This window comes from Miniopterus schreibersii (genome assembly GCF_964146895.1).
Source record: "Miniopterus schreibersii genome assembly, chromosome: X".
NCBI classification, from domain to species: domain Eukaryota; kingdom Metazoa; phylum Chordata; class Mammalia; order Chiroptera; family Miniopteridae; genus Miniopterus; species Miniopterus schreibersii.
Genome location: NC_138104.1, coordinates 48,217,610 through 48,235,268, shown reverse-complemented (window position 1 = coordinate 48,235,268; position 17,659 = coordinate 48,217,610). Strand labels below are relative to the sequence as shown.

Genomic DNA, 17,659 nt, shown 5'->3' with positions numbered 1-17,659 from the left:
TATGATTATCTCATGAATAAATTTATAACACCAAACAAATACAGCCATAATATTGTTATGAATAAAGATTGAGAAAGGCCACCATTTTACATCAAAAATAATTATAATTCTAACAAATCCCTGAGAATGCCTGTTTGTATGCAGTAATGGTTGTAACAATTTTGGCATAATCCAAATGGCTTTATTTCCCTTATAAATTTAATCATAATTAGATACATTGATAATTTACTTCCTAGTATTAGTGTGATTTATTTTGAGGGCAAGTCTATTTTTAACTTTTTCATATCCTTTGGTTATAACACTGATATTAAGGTACTAACATTTCCTCTCATTATTTTGCTTGCTTTCTAGTTGACCTACTGACTTCAAAATGTCTGAAATTGGATTCAGCAATCTCACTTGGGATCAAGTTATAATACTGGATCAAGTGTTAGATGAAGTAATTCCAATTCATGGAAGGGGGAATTTCCCCACATTGGAGGTAAAACCAAAACATATCATTAATGTTGTCAAACATCAACTGATAGAGCAGGGAATTATTGTTAAAGATACCCGATTGAATGGTTCCACTGCAAGTTACATACTTGCAAGCCACAATGGAATCAGCTATAAGGATCTGGATGTTATTTTTCATGTTGAACTACCAAGTGATCAAGAATTTCAGATTGTTAAGGATGCAGTTCTAGGTTGTATACTTGACTTTTTACCAAAAGGTGTAAAAAAGGAAAAGATCACCCTGAAGATAATGAAAGAGGCTTACGTGCAGAAGATGGTCAAAGTTTGCAATACGCATGATCGATGGAGTCTCATCTCTCTTTCAAATAACACTGGGAAGAATGTAGAACTTAAATTTGTGAATTCACTCAAACGGCAATTTGAATTTAGTGTAGATTCTTTTCAAATTCTTTTGGATCGCATGTTAGAATTCTACAGTGATAAAAATGCTAAGTTAACCCAAGAATCCTATCCTGTTGTGGTAGCTGAAAGCCTGTATGGAGATTTTCAAGAAGCAATGACACATTTGCAATATAAGCTTATATCTACCAGAAAACCTGAAGAGATTAGAGGTGGTGGCCTTCTGAAGTACAGCAACTTGCTGGTTCGTGACTTTAAGCCAGCTTGTGAAGCAGAAATCAAGACCCTGGAACGTTACATGTGTTCTAGATTTTTCATTGATTTTCCTGATATAGTAGAACAGCAAAAGAAGATTGAATCGTATCTCCACAACCATTTCATAGGTGAAGAAAAGAGCAAATATAACTACCTTATGACCTTGCGAGGAGTTGTGAATGAAAGCACTGTTTGCCTCATGCGTCATGAAAGAAGACAGACAATCGATATGATTACTAGTATGGCTTTAAAAGTACTAGGAGAATATAATATTCTACCTAATACAGACAGTGTAACTTGCTTTTATCAGCCTGCTCCATATTTTGTTTCTGAGGGAGGGTACCCTCCTTATTATATAATACCTGGACCACCACCACCTATTTTCTTTCATCCATACCACCCACTGCACTTTCATGTGCCAAATGGTATGATTTAAAAAAAACACATACAACAGAAACTTGCTTTAATTAAACATCTCTTAAAAGCAAGTTTCCAAATTCCATAAAATTTAACATCTATTTTTATTTGTATTGAATTTCCAACTATTTTTCATTGATTATAACATCATAGTAAATAAAATATCATCTGTAGACTGACCACTTCAAATGACTTTCAAATATTATTGTTTAGCTACAATACCTTTCAAATGTAGTGACAACTTAAAATGATTTTCAGATCTTACCACTTATGACTTTCAAATTTCCTATGATAAATACATTAGAGATGCCTGCATCTTTAATCAGAGTATAAAAGAACAGACTCATGATTTAAAATCCAGAGATAAAGACAAATGCCAACATTCAGTCAATTCTTTTGTTACATTCACTTCAATATTTTGTAGTGAATGTTACCATCAATGGATTTTTCAATACTTAACAGAAATGACTAATTTCAAAGACAACAGATGTGGAAGATATTAAAACCCTGGACTTTGCAAGCATTTATTTTGTTTCTCAATTAAATTGGATTAGATACAAAATCCTACTGTGGTTTGAAGGAACACTGAAAAAAAATATTGGAAAACACTGGGCATTAGTAATTTATCAACTAAGTTAATTTAATTTGTGGATTTGAAGAATAATATCACCCAGCTGTACAGCCAATAATGTGACTGGTTATATAAATTTCTTCAATTTTTCCTACAAATAAGTTGAAAAGAATGAAAATGACCAACTTTGAATATGAAAATTTATCATCAACTATTAAAAAAAGACTTCAAATGGCTAACAGCAAAAAACAAGCAAAGGTTTATAGTTATAGCATTTATCATTTTTATGACCTCTCTGAGGAACATGTTAATATATCTGGAGACATTCAGTGTTAATAAGTGAAAATATTTTTAATATAACTAAATGAAACATTTTTATTTTATTTTGCCCTTATCAAAGATCAGTTTCTAACACACCAATTGAGTACCTCCTATGTGAGTTTTTCCATAACACTAATTTACTCAGTAATTGCATATATTTATCAGGTATCTGAATATCTACTCAGTACATCAAATATATTGCTATCAAATCTACCAGTGGGAGTAAAACAGTATTTTCTTTGTATAATGAAGAAAATAATCCATGACAAATATTATTTGCTATGACATAATGGGAGCTGTCCTGAATGCATATACATAAGGCCATCAGAAAACTTCAATATTTTTACTTGCTTCTGATTTTTTTATGTGTTTCCATGTTGGTTTTCATTAACCATTCCAAGTTTTGCCATCGCAACATGATCCAGCAGGCATATTCTGAGAGTTTGTCACTTATAGACTGTGCTTAATCTGTCTTCCCTGTATTACAGTATTGGACACAAGAAGTACACCAAATATGGCATTTTCAAATAGTCAATGTTTTTCAGATGTTGTATACCACAGCACCGCTGGCTATCAATATATTTTTAAAGAATTATATTTAAAAATGTGTACATACACATATAAATATATATGTCACACGATGCTGAGGCTTTAAAATATGAATTCATCTCCTTGCTTGGGACAAAGAATTAATAAATGCTTTATTAAAGAGAAAATTCTGTAATCTATTGACAAAATGAGTGATCTTTCTGCCCTACGTATACTCTTTAGTGTTCAGTTTGTGAGAGTGTGTGTAACTAAAACTGAAGGAGTATATGCTATATTAACAAAACCAAAAAAAAAATTCCAAAGAATACAGGAAAAGTATTTAAGAATAAAATAACTATTATAGTGACAAGTTATGGGTAAAGTTTTAATATTTTCTGTAGTAGATTTTTATGCTGACTAGCATAATTCTGAAGCTTTTGGAAACATCTTATCCCCCAGGTACACCCTTAGCTTCCTTTGGTCCTATTGAGAATTTTTTAAGCACTTTTTATTTTACTATTTTATTTTTATTTAATTAATTAATTATTTTATTATTTTGGTTTTATATCACCATTTATCCCCCCTATACCCTCTCCTACCTCCACTCACCAACCCCCCACAGTTACTACACTGTCATCTGTGGTCCTGTTGAGAATTTGAACTCCTTCGCTAAAAAGCAAATTCCCTATGGTATTCTCCTAAAGCTATGAATCCTACAAGAATGGCCTGCTTCCTCCTAAAATTTTATGCATGTGTTTCCATTATAGTACAAAAGCTTTCAGTTGGCATGTAAGATTTTCTCAACAGAGAGAATCCAAACCTGTTGAATGGGGATGGTATTACTAAAGAGGAAGCTATAGATTTATCTCTTACGGCTTTATGTAGATACTATCACTAAACTAGGCTGTCCTTTGCTCTCAACCAAGCAGGAGGACAACATAAAAAAAAAATTCTTATATATAGAATGTGGCTACATTCCCAAATTGAAAAATAATAACTTCTAAAATATTTTTTAAATAAAAACTGGTATTACATAGCTATTAACATTTAAATTTCTGTTTTAAAAGTTTTCGTTTACAGATGTTCACCTCCCTCCAGTAAAATTTGTCAGCCCAAACATGTATTAGTGGATATTTTAATAAAAGGGATTTAAAATGATGTTCTTTAAGCCTTACATGTGACCTCCTTGAACAAAATGATTTCTACATAAATTATTTAATGTTTTGGGAGTTTTGTTAGAGTAGCTTTGAGACACAGTATTAAATGCCTTCAAAAAGCAATGGTTGCTTAGGCAGTAAACTCCAAATAACTGATGTCTTATTGCAACTCATCTAGTTTTATTATTAGGTAAAATGCTTTCAGATAGTGTCAGCTAGTAAAAAAATGAAAATTATAAGTTTTTAAGGTTAAAAATCTTCTTTTAAAAGGACTTAAGTACATTTTTAAGTGAAAGGCATCATCTTCTTCTAGATAAATAGTATATATCCTGAAACAGGAACCATGCCTTAGAGGTTATCTGCTTTAGAAATGTAGAGGACTATATTTAATAGGCTGTCAAGAGATTTATATGAAATTCAATACCTGTTTACTAAGTCAAGGAGTATACTTCTGTAAAAGGGGCATACAAATTGTAATCCTGACAGTTAACAAAAGAGGAGCAGGTAATTCATTTTCCTGAAAAGCAAGTTTTTAATTCCTCCTTTATTTCTTCTACTGTTTTCTTGTTTGCTAAAATGATACTTCTCTGCTCACAGTGATTAGAGGCAAGAAAGAAATGAAGTCTAGAGGCAATTTATTATAGCTTATAGTACCAAAAGATAAAATGACAGTTTTCCAAGTTTAGTTTCTAGTGAAGGGAGAGTCTGGAAATGTCAGAATTATTGACTCAGATAGAATTGTGATCATAGACAACCCCATTCTAGAGAATAAAGCTTTCATGCATGCATTGTGGCTAATCCAACTTTAGGACCTCTGATTTTTCAAGGTTTTTCTTAACTAGGATACACTAACAACACTTTAATTCAAAGACCATGATTCTAGAGATAAACATTAACTTTTCAGTTTTTCAAGAACCCTGAAATTCTAGGCAACTAAATGTGAAATTACTTACATGGCTTACTGTATCACTCAGAATTCAAACTGGTATAAATTATAAGCTAACTTTTTTTCATAAGAAATAGAATCATTTTTAAGCATTGTTATGTGCTTCTGTATAATTCTTGGAAAATTTTAAAAGTTAGATAAATTGCATTTCAATTTCAATTAGTACATGTAAAAATTATAAGCCAAATCAATTGAACTGTTTTAAAAAACAAAAGCTACATATCAATTTATATTTAATAAATAAAATTGTATGTCAAAGTACACAAACTTGCAAAATTTTTCAATTCTTATAGAATTAATATTACATATTTACAATATAAATTACATTACATTAATATTATAAAACTATTAATAGATTATTTACCTTCATTAGTTATAATGCAGTATCACATTTATTGAAAAATTTCATTACATTTTATGTATTTAACTTAAAAATAACCTGTTGGAAATAACCTGTTGGATTACCTGAATTTATCAGATCTCAATCCATTCTGATTGCATGATATTGTCGTATGGCTATTTTTTCAATTTTTCTTTAAGTTATTTAAGTTCCCTATTTACAAATGACTAATGATAAAACATAAGGTGACATAGCAAACTCATAATTGATCTTTAAGTAAATATATTCTGCTGTTTTAAAACAAATCCCATATATCTGAACAATACATCTACTTTATATCCAATCACTATTCCTACATTTAATTGAAAAGTAAAGTTCACTTTAACAGCTTGTGGCTAATTGTTTCATCTCACATAGTCTGTTTATATTGAGTGAAATCAGTGTTTGAAACTTCTAGTTTAAATAGCGTTCTAGAAAGTTCTTTCTTTAAAGTTCTTCTGTATGTTAAGTGAAAGTCTCAACCTATAAAGCAAAAAATTGAAGGCAATTATTCAAATAATTCCAGCCAGAAACATGTGACTAAGCAATGAACAAGGAAAAGTGGACCTAAATTATTTATGGTCCAAGTCACCGATCATATGTATAGGACGGACCAAATATAATTATTAGATATGAGAAAAGTCCTACAATACCATTTCACAAGATGTGAAACAATTCATCCAATAAAAATAAATTTAGTTAGAAGATCTGAATTCAAAGCTTAGTAAACAAACTAAAACCATAAGTTTTTATCTTAAAGGTGTGTTTCAAGTTTTAGTTAACTCAAATCCAATTGTTTAGCACTAAAGAAAATATCAGTAAAAAGAATTATAGTCACTGAGTGGGAAATTAAGTAGAAATATCTAAGTGTAGTTCCCCAGCACCCAGTAAAATTGCTGGTATGATTTCCTACACTAAGTCAAGTAGATAGATCTACGTGTTAACATTAATCAATTCAGCACTTTAGGAAAACTGTGAATTTAAATATAGCTTCATAAATATTTTAAGTGCCTTTTTATCTTTATAGTTCACATAGCCAGTTTTAATATCTTACTAAAATATTTTTGAAATGTTCTTAAGGACTTATTGTGTTTCTGCAAACAAAAACTTTAAGAGTATTAATGGAATATCTAAGAGATGACTAAAATGTCCAGAGTTGAGCGAACTGTGTATCTTTGCTTTAATGTTGACTATATGTGAAACCAGGTTAATTTTATCCATTTTCTTGCTCATTATATAGCTCTCAGGCATGTATGTACTATTTTAGAAACTGTATTTTATTGTTGACAAAAAATGTTATATGAACAATGCAGGGTCTTTTGGTGGAAACTAGTTTTAAATGGATAACTGTACTCATTATTCATCTAAAAAGCCCTTGTACCTGTTTCATTTGCTTTCTCTCATACTTTTGTGCATTGTGTGTAAAAAGCATTACAGACATTCTGTTATTAGATTGAATAAATTTTTGAAATAAAATCACTGCAAAACATGCAGGACTGTGCCAACTGCAAAGTGGGTAGATGCCTATTATTTCAAATGCCATCAAATTAATTGTTTGCAGTGTGTTCAAAAAGTACTTATGAAGGAACTTTACCCTGGAATTTGTACAGAACCCCATTGATAATCAATGAGAAGGGACTGACCTTCAATATAATATGGCTCTATATAATTGACTTTTACCATTTATAATAGATTAACTAACAGATAACCCCATTTATATAGCCTAATTATATAAATGGTTTGTATTCATTTATTTCCCAAAATTCATTTGATTTTACCTTGGTAAAATTTACTTATCTTCTCCCCCCTCTCAAATAAATGGTGTCTACAATACATTGGATAATAACAGAATTGGTGAGGAAATAAATAAAATGGCAGTATTACTCAAGTGAGTCAAAATGATATGACATTGTATTGAATCCCCCAACACACACACACACACACACACACACACACACCCCAGCACCATACATTTAGCAGAGCCAGATAGCATTTCCACTTAGGTCTGTGCATGCTGACCACATATCTAAACAATGTTAAGTGATCACTCTGTGGAGTGGAAAAGTAGGTCAAAATACAGCATTTCTTAGAAGAATAAAGAACTATGGTAAAAGTGATCAGGACAGTAAAACAGCACAAGGTATGGTTTGCTTGAAGTTTCTACAGCTTTAGCAACACCCTAGCAACTCCATAAAGGATTAAGTATCTTATTATTTGAAATATATAGAATATATTAGTAAATATCCTTATGTTAAAGATGGCATATTTTCTCTACATAATGTAAATTATCAGATTACTAAAGCTTAAAGTAAAATAGATAATTACAATAAAAAAAATGAACCACCAACACACTGAAGACAGTTTTCTAATCCTATAATATGCAAGGATAAATTGTGCCTTGTCTGGTATTTTAAACTCTACCAGAAAACATAGATAATATCCACTAACATAAAAATAACCAGCTTTAAATTTGTTAACAAATGATAAATAACAAAAGTAACCCCCCCAAAATTCCTGTTTTTGTCCCACAATGTTTTCCTTGTACAAGTTAAATGAGTGATATTTTTAAAAGGCCATCATTATATTCATATAGTATATTTTATCAAGCAATGTAACATAATTTCATTATTGAGTATTAGTAGAAATGAGATGCATTTACTTTGGGATCCCTGACAATGATGCCATTAAGTTAGTTGCATATTATGAAATTTCTGATTAGACTTAGTAATTGACGTACTTGTCCTCCCCCACATAATTTCCAATATTAAAACAAAGTGGAGATGCAGCATTGCTCTATGTGCTCTCATTCGTGTCCAAATCAGGTCTGGTCCTTAGCAGGAATATCTAAAATTATCTACTTGCATGATTTCTTCAAAAGTATACTTTTTTTTCTTAAAGTTTTAACAATATTATAACATTTAAAAATAAAATTGTGAAGACAAAAATATAATGAGTGGTGTTCCATTTCCGATCATTGCTTACATTACATGTTGTCCTTCCCAGCTGTCTTTATATTCATTTCATATCCTGTGTTGTTACGTAATCTCCATTTCTAAATCACAATTAGTTGCCATGGAAATAATAGCATTAAAATTATACTTTGAATCATGTAATAAAAAACAAATTTGACAAACAAACAAAAACTCATAGACACAGGCAACAGTATGGTGGTTACCAGACGGAAGGCGATGAGGGAGGTAGAAAAGGTAAAAAGTATCAAGTATATGGTGACAGAAGATTATTTGACTTTTATTGGTGGGCACACAAAGCAATATACATATCATGTATCATAGAAACGTACACTTGAAACCTATGTAATCTTATTAACCAGTGTCATCCCAATAAATTTAATAAAAATAACCAAAATACTGAAGAATAAAAGTTCTAACAAACAAAAAATTGGATCTCCTTTAGAATATACATATACCTGTTGAATGGACACCATGTTTCTTTCAGCTCTCTTTTAAAGATTCCTTCCCCTGACATCCACACATACAATGATACACAAAGGTAGCAAGTGCTTAATATATATGTCATGGAGAAAAATCACCTTTCAGGTTTCAAAGAGAGACTGAAAACTGATACAAATGAGAATGGTAATAAGTTATAGAAAAATATTTAGCTGAAATTTATCATTTTTTCTAGGAATACAAAAGATGGAAATAAAACACTGAGAGACATTACTGACTAATATTAAAAAAAATTGTAAAAAAGGGGAAGTGCACTGAGAGTAGTTCTATGGGAATATAATTATCATATTCTTGTAGGTTTCTGATGCCTTCATAGATTCTAAAGGAGAATCAAAACTCACCTGAACAACTATTGCCTGGGTATCTTCTTTCAATACTCAAAGACCACTGTCTTTGGAGTGGTAACATCCTTAATCCACCCCAATACCTAAATGGTCAATAAAAATGGTGAAAATTCAGTTATTGATAAAATCAATAAAAAATGCAAAAATTGCCAGAATTACCTTTTTCAGAACTCTAGAAAATATTCAAAGGCTTTAAGCAATGCAGCGGGGAGGGAGGGGGCAGAGTGTGATGGCTGAATCTCAGTAAGAACAGAAGCTCTATGGCTTTTTTTAATTCTTAATTTTTAGGTTCACTGCAAAATTAAGTGAAAGTGCCCCTTCACATGCCCAGCCTCCACTATTAACATCTCGTTCCAGAGTGATACGTCTGTTAAACTCGATGTACCTACATTGACACATCATCAATACCCAAAGTCATAGTTTATATTAGAGTTCAGTCTTGATGATATACATTCTATGTGTTTGGAAAAATTTTAATGACATGTTTCTACCATTACAATAGCATATAAGTTTCACTACCCTAAAAAATTCTCTCTGTTCTACCTATTCATTCATCTCTCACCCAACCGCTGGCAACCATGAATCTTTTTATTTTCCATAGTTGTACCTTTTCCAGAGTGTCATATAGTTAGAATTTTACAGTGTGTAACCTTTTTAAATTGGCTTCTGTCACTTACTAATATGTATTTAATATTCCTCCATGTCCATTTATGATGTGATAGCTCATTTCTTATTAACTCTGAGTAATAATTCCATTGTCTGCATGAACCACAGTTATCCATTCACCTAGTGGAGGACGAATTGGTTGTTTCCAAATATTGGAAGTTACAAATAAAACTGCAATAAACATCTGTGTGCAGGTTTTTGAGTGGACATACAATTCCAAAATATTTGGGTAAATACTAAGGAGTGTGTTTGCTTTATTTAGTCTTTTGTTTGTTTATATTTATTTTTATTTATTTATTTTTAAAAATATATCTTTATTGATTCCAGAAAGAAGAAGGGAGAGGGAGAGAGAGATAGAAACATCAATGATGAGAGTCATTGGATTGGTCACCTTCCGCACGGTCCCCACCGGGGATCGAGCCCACAACCCGGGTATGTGCCCCGACCAGGAATCGAACTGCGCTCTCCTGGATCCTAGGTGGATGCTCAACTGCTGAGCCACTCTTGGCCAGGCTTTTTGTTTTTAGAAACTGCCACTCTGTCTTCCAAAGTGGCTGTACCATTTTGCATCCCCACCAGCAATGATTGAGAGTTCCTGTTGTTTCACATCATTGTCAGCATTTGATGTTGTCAGTGTTTTAGAATTTAGCCATTCTAATTGCTGGGTAGTGGTAGATCATTGTTACTTTAATTTGAAACTCCCTAATATATGATATTGAGTAACTTTTCATTATGTCAGAAAAGATACTTGATATAATTTTAGTGTTCTTACATTTGTTAACACTTGTTTTGTGACCTACATATGATCTATCCTGGAAAATGTTCTGTATGCACTTGAAAATGTGTATTGTATCGCTGTTGGATTGAATATTCTGTATATATCTGTTTGGTCCATTTGGCCTAAAGTCCATTATTTCTTATTGATCTGTTGTTGAAAGTGGATTATTGAAATTCTCTACTGTTATTTGTCTACTTTTGCTTTCAAATCTGTTAACAATGGTTTAATATATTTAGGTGTTCTAATATTGGTTGCATATATACAGGGTGTCCCAAAATAATGTATACAAACCTTAATAGCTCATGGCTCAATTGATATTTCTTTGTTTTCAAATTTAACACATTGGAATTAATAGTTATTCAAAGTGTGTGTACATTTTTTGGGACATCCTGTATTTACAATTCTAATATCCTCTTGAAATGAGCATTTTATTATTATACAATGACCTTTCTTTCTTGTTAAGCTTTTGACTTAAAGTCTATTTCATGTCTTGATCTCTTTAGTTTTCCACTTGCATGGAATATATTTTACCATCCCCTCACTTTTAGCCTATGAGTGTCCTTATAATGAAACTGAGTATCTTATATGCAGCATATACTTGGTTCTTGTTTTATCCATTCAGCCACTTCAGGAATATTAATTGGAGAATTTAAACCATTTACATTTATAGTAACTATAGATAAATAAGTACTTATTATCAGCATTTTCTTAATTGTTTTATTATTATTTTGTAGGTTCACTGTTTCTTCCTTTCTTTCTGTCTTCTTTGTGAATTTATGCTTTTTTGTAGTGGCAGCATTGTTTTTTCTCTTTATTATTTATGTAGATATTATAGGTTTTTGCTTTGTGATTATCATGTGGCTTTCATATTTCTTGTAGTTATAAGTCTATTTTTAGCTGAGAACAAATTAATTTCAACTGCATAAAAAATTTCTGCACATTTACTTGCCCACCCTCACAATTTATGTTGCCAGTGTTTCAATTTAAATATTTTATATTGTTTATTCATTAACAAAATACTGTAGCTATAGTTATATTCAACACTTTTGCATTTACCCCATATTCTAGAATTCAATTTTTTACCCCAACTGCAGTATTATTTTTTTTCTTTTTTATTTATTGATTTTTTTAATCCTCACCCAAGGATATGTTTTTATTGATTTTAGAGATAGAGGAAGGTGGAGGGGAGAGAGAGAGAGAGAAACATCCATTCGCTGCTTCCCTTATGCACCCCTACCAGGGAGTGAACCCACAACCTGGGTATATGCCCTGACCAGGAATCAAACCCACAACCTTTTGGTGTATGGGATGACACTCCAACCAACTGAGCCACCCAGTCAAAGCTATTGATTTTTTAGACAGAGAGAGGAAGTGGGAGAGGAGAGAGAGAAAGAAAGACACACAGAGAGAGATTTGTTGTTCCACTTATTTATGCATTCATTGATTGATTCTTGTATGTGCCCTGAACGGGGATTAAACCCTGATGCATCAGGATGACACTCCAAGCAACTGAGACAACTGCTCAGAGCTGCAGTTTTATTTTGAATTTAATTATTTACTTACATTTACCAGTGAATTTTATACTTTTACATGTTTTTATGTTACGGAAATGATTAATGTGTTTTTATTTCAGCTTGAAAAACTTTTTTTAACATTTTTTTGGCTTAATTCCTTCACCTTTTCACCTTGCTCCATAGCACCCCTTACCTTTGACAGCTGTCAGTCTGTTCTCTATCTATGAGTTTGTTTCTATTTTGCTTGTTAGTTTATATTGTTCATTAGTTTCCGCGTATGAGTGAAATCATATTGACTCGACTTTCTCTGACTGGCTTATTTCACTTAGCATGCTCTCCAGATCCATCTAGACTGTTGCAAAAAGTCAGATTTCCTTCTTTTTATTTTATTTATTTTAATCCTCACCCAAGGATATGTTTTTATTGATTTTACAGAGAGAGAGAGAGAGAGAGAGAGAGAGAGAGAGAGAGAGAGAGAGAGAGGGAGAGAAACATCACTTCCTGTATGTGTCCCGAAAAAGGATTGAACCCACAAGCTGGGTATGTGCCCTGACCAGGAAATAAACCCTCAACCTGTTTGGTGTATGGGACAATGCTCCAACCAACCAAGCCACTGACCAGGGCAAGATTTCCCTCTTTTTTATGGTGGACTAGTATTCCATCATGTAAATCTACCATAATTTTTTTATCCACTCATCCAATGATGGACACTTCTGCTACTTCCAAATCTTGGATATTGTAAATAATGCTGCAATGAACATAGGGGTTCATATATTCTTTCAAAGTAGTGTTTCAGGTTTCTTTGGATATAGTCTCTCAAGTGGAATTGCTGGGTCATAAGGCAGTTCCATTTTAATTTTTTAAGGAAACTCCATATTGTTTTCCATAATGGCTGCACCAGTCTGCATTCTTACCAACAGTACACCAAGGTTACCTTTTCTATACATATTCACCAACATTTGTTTGTTGATTTATTGATGGTACCCATTCTAACAGGTATGAGGTGATACATCATTGTGGTTTTAATTTGCATCTCTCTGATGATTAGCAACGTTGAGCATTTTTTCATATGTCTCTTAGCCATCTGTATGTCCTCTTTAGAGAAGTGTCTATTCAGGTCCTTTGCCCACTTTTTAATTGGATTGGGTGGAAGTTTTTTGGTGTTGAGTTTTATTAGTTCTTTATAAATTTTGGATATTAACCCCTTATGAGACATATCATTGCAAATGTGTTCTCTCATTCAGTGGGTTGTCTTTTCATTTTATTGATAGTTTCCTTTGCTGTGGAAAAATTCTTTAATTTGATGTAGTCCCATATTTACCCAAGGATATTTTTTCCATTGCTTTTCACAGAGAGTGGAAGGGAGAGACAGAGAGAGAGAGAAACATTGATGTGAGAGAGACACATCGATGGGGTTGGCTTCCACACTCACCCTGACTGGGGCAGGGATAGAGCCTACAACCCAGGTTTGCCTTTGGCCAGAATCGAACTTGGGATCCTTCAGTCCATGGGCCAGTGCTCTAAACACTGAGCCAAACCAGCTAGGGCTGTGGTCTCATTTTTTATATTTCCTTTTGTTTTCCTTGCCCTAGGTGATATATCAGAAAAAAATATTACTACGAGGAATGTCTGAGGTATTACTGCCTATGTTTTCTTCAAGGATTTTCATGGTTTCAAGTCTAATATTTAAGTCTTTAATACATTTTGAGTTTATTCTTATGTATGGTGTATTGAGGTAGTCTAGTTTCTTTTCTTTTTTTTTTTTTTGCATGTGTACGTCCAAATTTGGCAACACCATTTTTTGAATAGACTATCTTTACCCAATTGTATGTTTTCACCTCCTTTGTCAAATATTACTTGATTATAAAAGTGTTGGTTTTTTTCTGGGTTCTCTATTCTGTTCCATTGATCTATGTGTTTGTTTTTATGACAGTACTGTGCTGTTTTGATTACTATGGCCTTGTAGTATAGTTTGATATCAAGATAGCATGATTTCTCCAACTTTGCTCTTCTTTCTCAAGATTGCTGTGGCTTTTCAGAGTCTTTTGTGTTTCCATATAAATTTTTAACATTTTTTCTGGTTCTGTAAAATACACCATTGGTATCTTGAGAACAATCGTATTGAATCTATAGGTTGCTCTGGGTAGTATGAACATTTTAATGATGTTAATTTTTCCTATCCCTGAACATGGTATATGCTTCCACTTAACTTGTATATTCTTCAGTTTCTTTTTTCAGTGTCTTATAATTTTCTGAGTACAGGTCTTTTACATCCTTGATTAAATATATTCCTAGGTATTTTTGATGCAATTCTAAATGGGATTATTTTTTTAGTTTTCCTTCCTGATAGTTCATTATTGGTGTACAAAAGTACAGCCGATTTCTAGATATTTATTTTGTATCTTGCTGCTTTACTGAATTTATTTATCAGTTCTAGTAGTTTTTTGGTGGACTCTTTATTTTTTTATTTTTTAAAAAATATATCTTTATTGATTTCAGAGAGAGGAAAGGAGAGGGAGAGAGAGAGATAGAAACATCAATGATGAGAGCGTCATTGATCGAGCCCACAACCCAGGCATGTGCCCTGACCGGGAATCGAACCCCGATCGCCTGGATCCTAGGTCGATGCTCAACCTCTGAGCCACGCCCGGCCGGGCTTGGTGGACTCTTTAGAATTCTCTGTATACAGTATCATGTCATCTGCAAATAATGACAATTTTACTTCCTCTTTTCCAATTTGGGTGACTTCTTCTCTGATTGCTGTGGCTAGGACTTCCAGTACTGTGTTGAATAAGAGTGGTGAAAGGGACATCCCTGTCTTGTCCCTGTTCTTAGGGGAAATGGTTTTAGTTTGTGCCCATTGAGTAAGATGTTGGTTGTGGGTTTGTCATATATGTCCTTATTATGTTGAGGTATGTTCCCTGTATAACCAATTTTCTGAGAGTTTTTATAATAAATGGGTCTTGATTATATCAAATGCTTTTTCTACATCTATTGATATGATCATGTGGTTTTATCCTTCATTTTGTTTATGTGGTGTATCATATTTATTTATTTGAGGATATTGTATTAACCAGGGATCCCCAAAATAAATCCCACTTGCTCATGGTGTATGATCTTTTTAGTGTATTGCTGGATCAGGTTTGCTAATCTTTTGTTGAGAATTTTAGTACCTATGTTCATCAGGGATTTTGGCCTACAATTTTCTTTCTTTGTAGTGTCTTTATCAGGTTTTGGAATTAGTATGATGCTGGCTTTGTAAAATGAGTTTGGAAATCTTCCCTACTCTTGAATTTTTTGGAATAGTTTGAGAAGGATAGGTGTTAGTTAGCTTTTATTGTAGAGCAGTCTATTGGTGAAAAATTCCCTCAGGTTTTATTTATCTGGAAAAATCTTTATCTCTTCTTTACTTTTGAATGGCAACTTTGCTGGTTAAAGTATTCTTGGTGTGTGTTTTTTCCCCATTTAACACTCTCAATATATCATCATACTCTTTCCTGGCCTGCAGGAAATCTTGTGAGAAATCTGCTATTGGCTTTATAGGTGTTCTCTGGCATGTGATTAGTCTTTTTTTCTTGGTGCTTTGAAAATACTCCTTTTATTTTTGAGAGTTTGATTATATTTTATCTTGGTGAAGATCTCTTTGGGTTGAATGTGTTTGTTGATCTTTGAGATTCATGTATCCAGAAGCCCATATCTCCCTCAAAACATGGGATATTTTCAACCATCATTTCTTTAAGTAAATTTTCTGTCCCTTTGCCTCTCTCTCGCTCTCTTTCTCTCTCTCTTCTTCTTCTGGGACTCCCATAATGCAAATACTTTTTCTTTTAATGGTGTTCTATAAGGAACACACGCTTTCCTCACTTATTTTAATTATTTCTTTTTTCTCCTCTGACTATATAATATAAAAAAATCTGTATTCAGTTTGAAAGATTTTTTTTTCTTTTGCTTGTTTGAACCTACTGTTGAAGCTCTCTGTAGCATTTTACTATTTTGTGAATTGTATTGCTTTTCTCCAGAATTTGAATTTTAATAGTTTGTATCTGTTTGTTTAACTTATCATTTTGTTTATGCATTGGTTTTCTGAGTTCATTGAGTTGGCTATCTGTGTTCTCTTGAATTCTGTGAATGAAAAGGTGCCACATACTAAACCTGACAAGCTCAGGGGAGTACTGAATGGCAGCCTTACAAACTCAGGGACCTAAAGTAACTACATAAGATGGTCTGAAATTAAAACTTTTTAACTAAAGTCAGTTCATGGTGAGTAGTCATGTCCTAAGTCAGTATTTTTCCCTAACGAAGGTTAATCTTCACCTTAACTAAGCCTGTCTACTGTCTTTTTGCATCTAAGATAACATACCTGATAAACATGCCCTTGTGAAAAAAAAGTAATTTCCCTTTTTCTGGACCCTTCAAAGTACCACAGATATCATTGTCATTTTTATCATGTTAATTGTTGACTGTTAACTAGCCTGTACCCACCTGTGTAAAAGAAGTATGTGTCTATAATTTTACTTTTTATCCAATCCCAGAGGTTTTCCTGCTTTGCTTTCTCCTACCTCCTTAATCTGTTACCAGTGGACTTCATGTAACCCACTTACATCTTCTCTTTTGATTGTAATGTATAAAACAAGGTGCAGAACTGACGTTTTATGTGCATTTTCTCAATCCATGAAGTTTTGCTTCCCAGCAATTGTCATAAGTTTGGCTCAAATAAACTCATAAAAATTCTCTACAGGTCCAAACATTTCTTACATTGACAGTCTTCCTGAGCTTCCTTTAAATAATTATTTTGAATTCTTTTTCAGATAACACACAGATCTACATTTCTTTGGGATCAGTTACTGGAAAATTATTGTGTTCCTTTGATGGTATCATGTTTCCTTGTGTGTTTTTTTATGTTTCTGATGATTCTGCACTGATGGCTGCATATTTGAAGGAGCAGTCACCTCTTCCAGCCTTTTCAGACTGAATTTGGTGAAGGAAAACTTTCACCTGAAGGTGGCTGTGAAGGCCTCAGCTGGGTGGTGTGCAGCGTGTCTGATTCCTGGGAAGGCACAGTGGTGTAGTCTTCATGTAGCTCTGTCAGCTAAGGTAAATGTTGGCAAAAACTTCAGAGGTATTCTGTGGCCAAGACTGCAGAGATTCTGTGGACAGTAGTGACAGCTAGGGCTGTTGGCGTCCTTGAAGTAAAAAGATGCTGGATTTTTTTCTGTTCCATTATTTTCCCGTGAGAGGAAGTTCTTTCCAAGGGGATGCCTCCTGGCGCCAGATCTGGTGTTCTGGCACTTACAGCTATAGCAGAGCCAAAGTCCTTAACTCAGAAACAAAGAACTACCAGAGTGTCTGGGTTCTGTGGCACAAGTACACTTGTTCTGGCAGTAATGCTACTGTCTGAGGTGCAGGCATGTGTAGACCTTCTGTAGAACCAGGATTTGGGTCTCTTGTGCTTGCCATA

The 17,659-nt window shown here is 33.1% G+C and overlaps 1 protein-coding gene across 1 annotated transcript; it reads left to right on the top strand.

The window, feature by feature from the left end:
- Positions 1–370: 370 nt before the first annotated feature.
- On the top strand, positions 371–1,546 carry TENT5D (terminal nucleotidyltransferase 5D; the record flags this gene model as incomplete). Its single annotated transcript, XM_081125448.1, has 1 exon — positions 371–1,546. One exon carries the CDS (start codon positions 371–373, stop codon positions 1,544–1,546), a length of 1,176 nt encoding a protein of 391 aa, XP_080981574.1.
- Between the last annotated feature and the right edge of the window lie 16,113 nt (positions 1,547–17,659).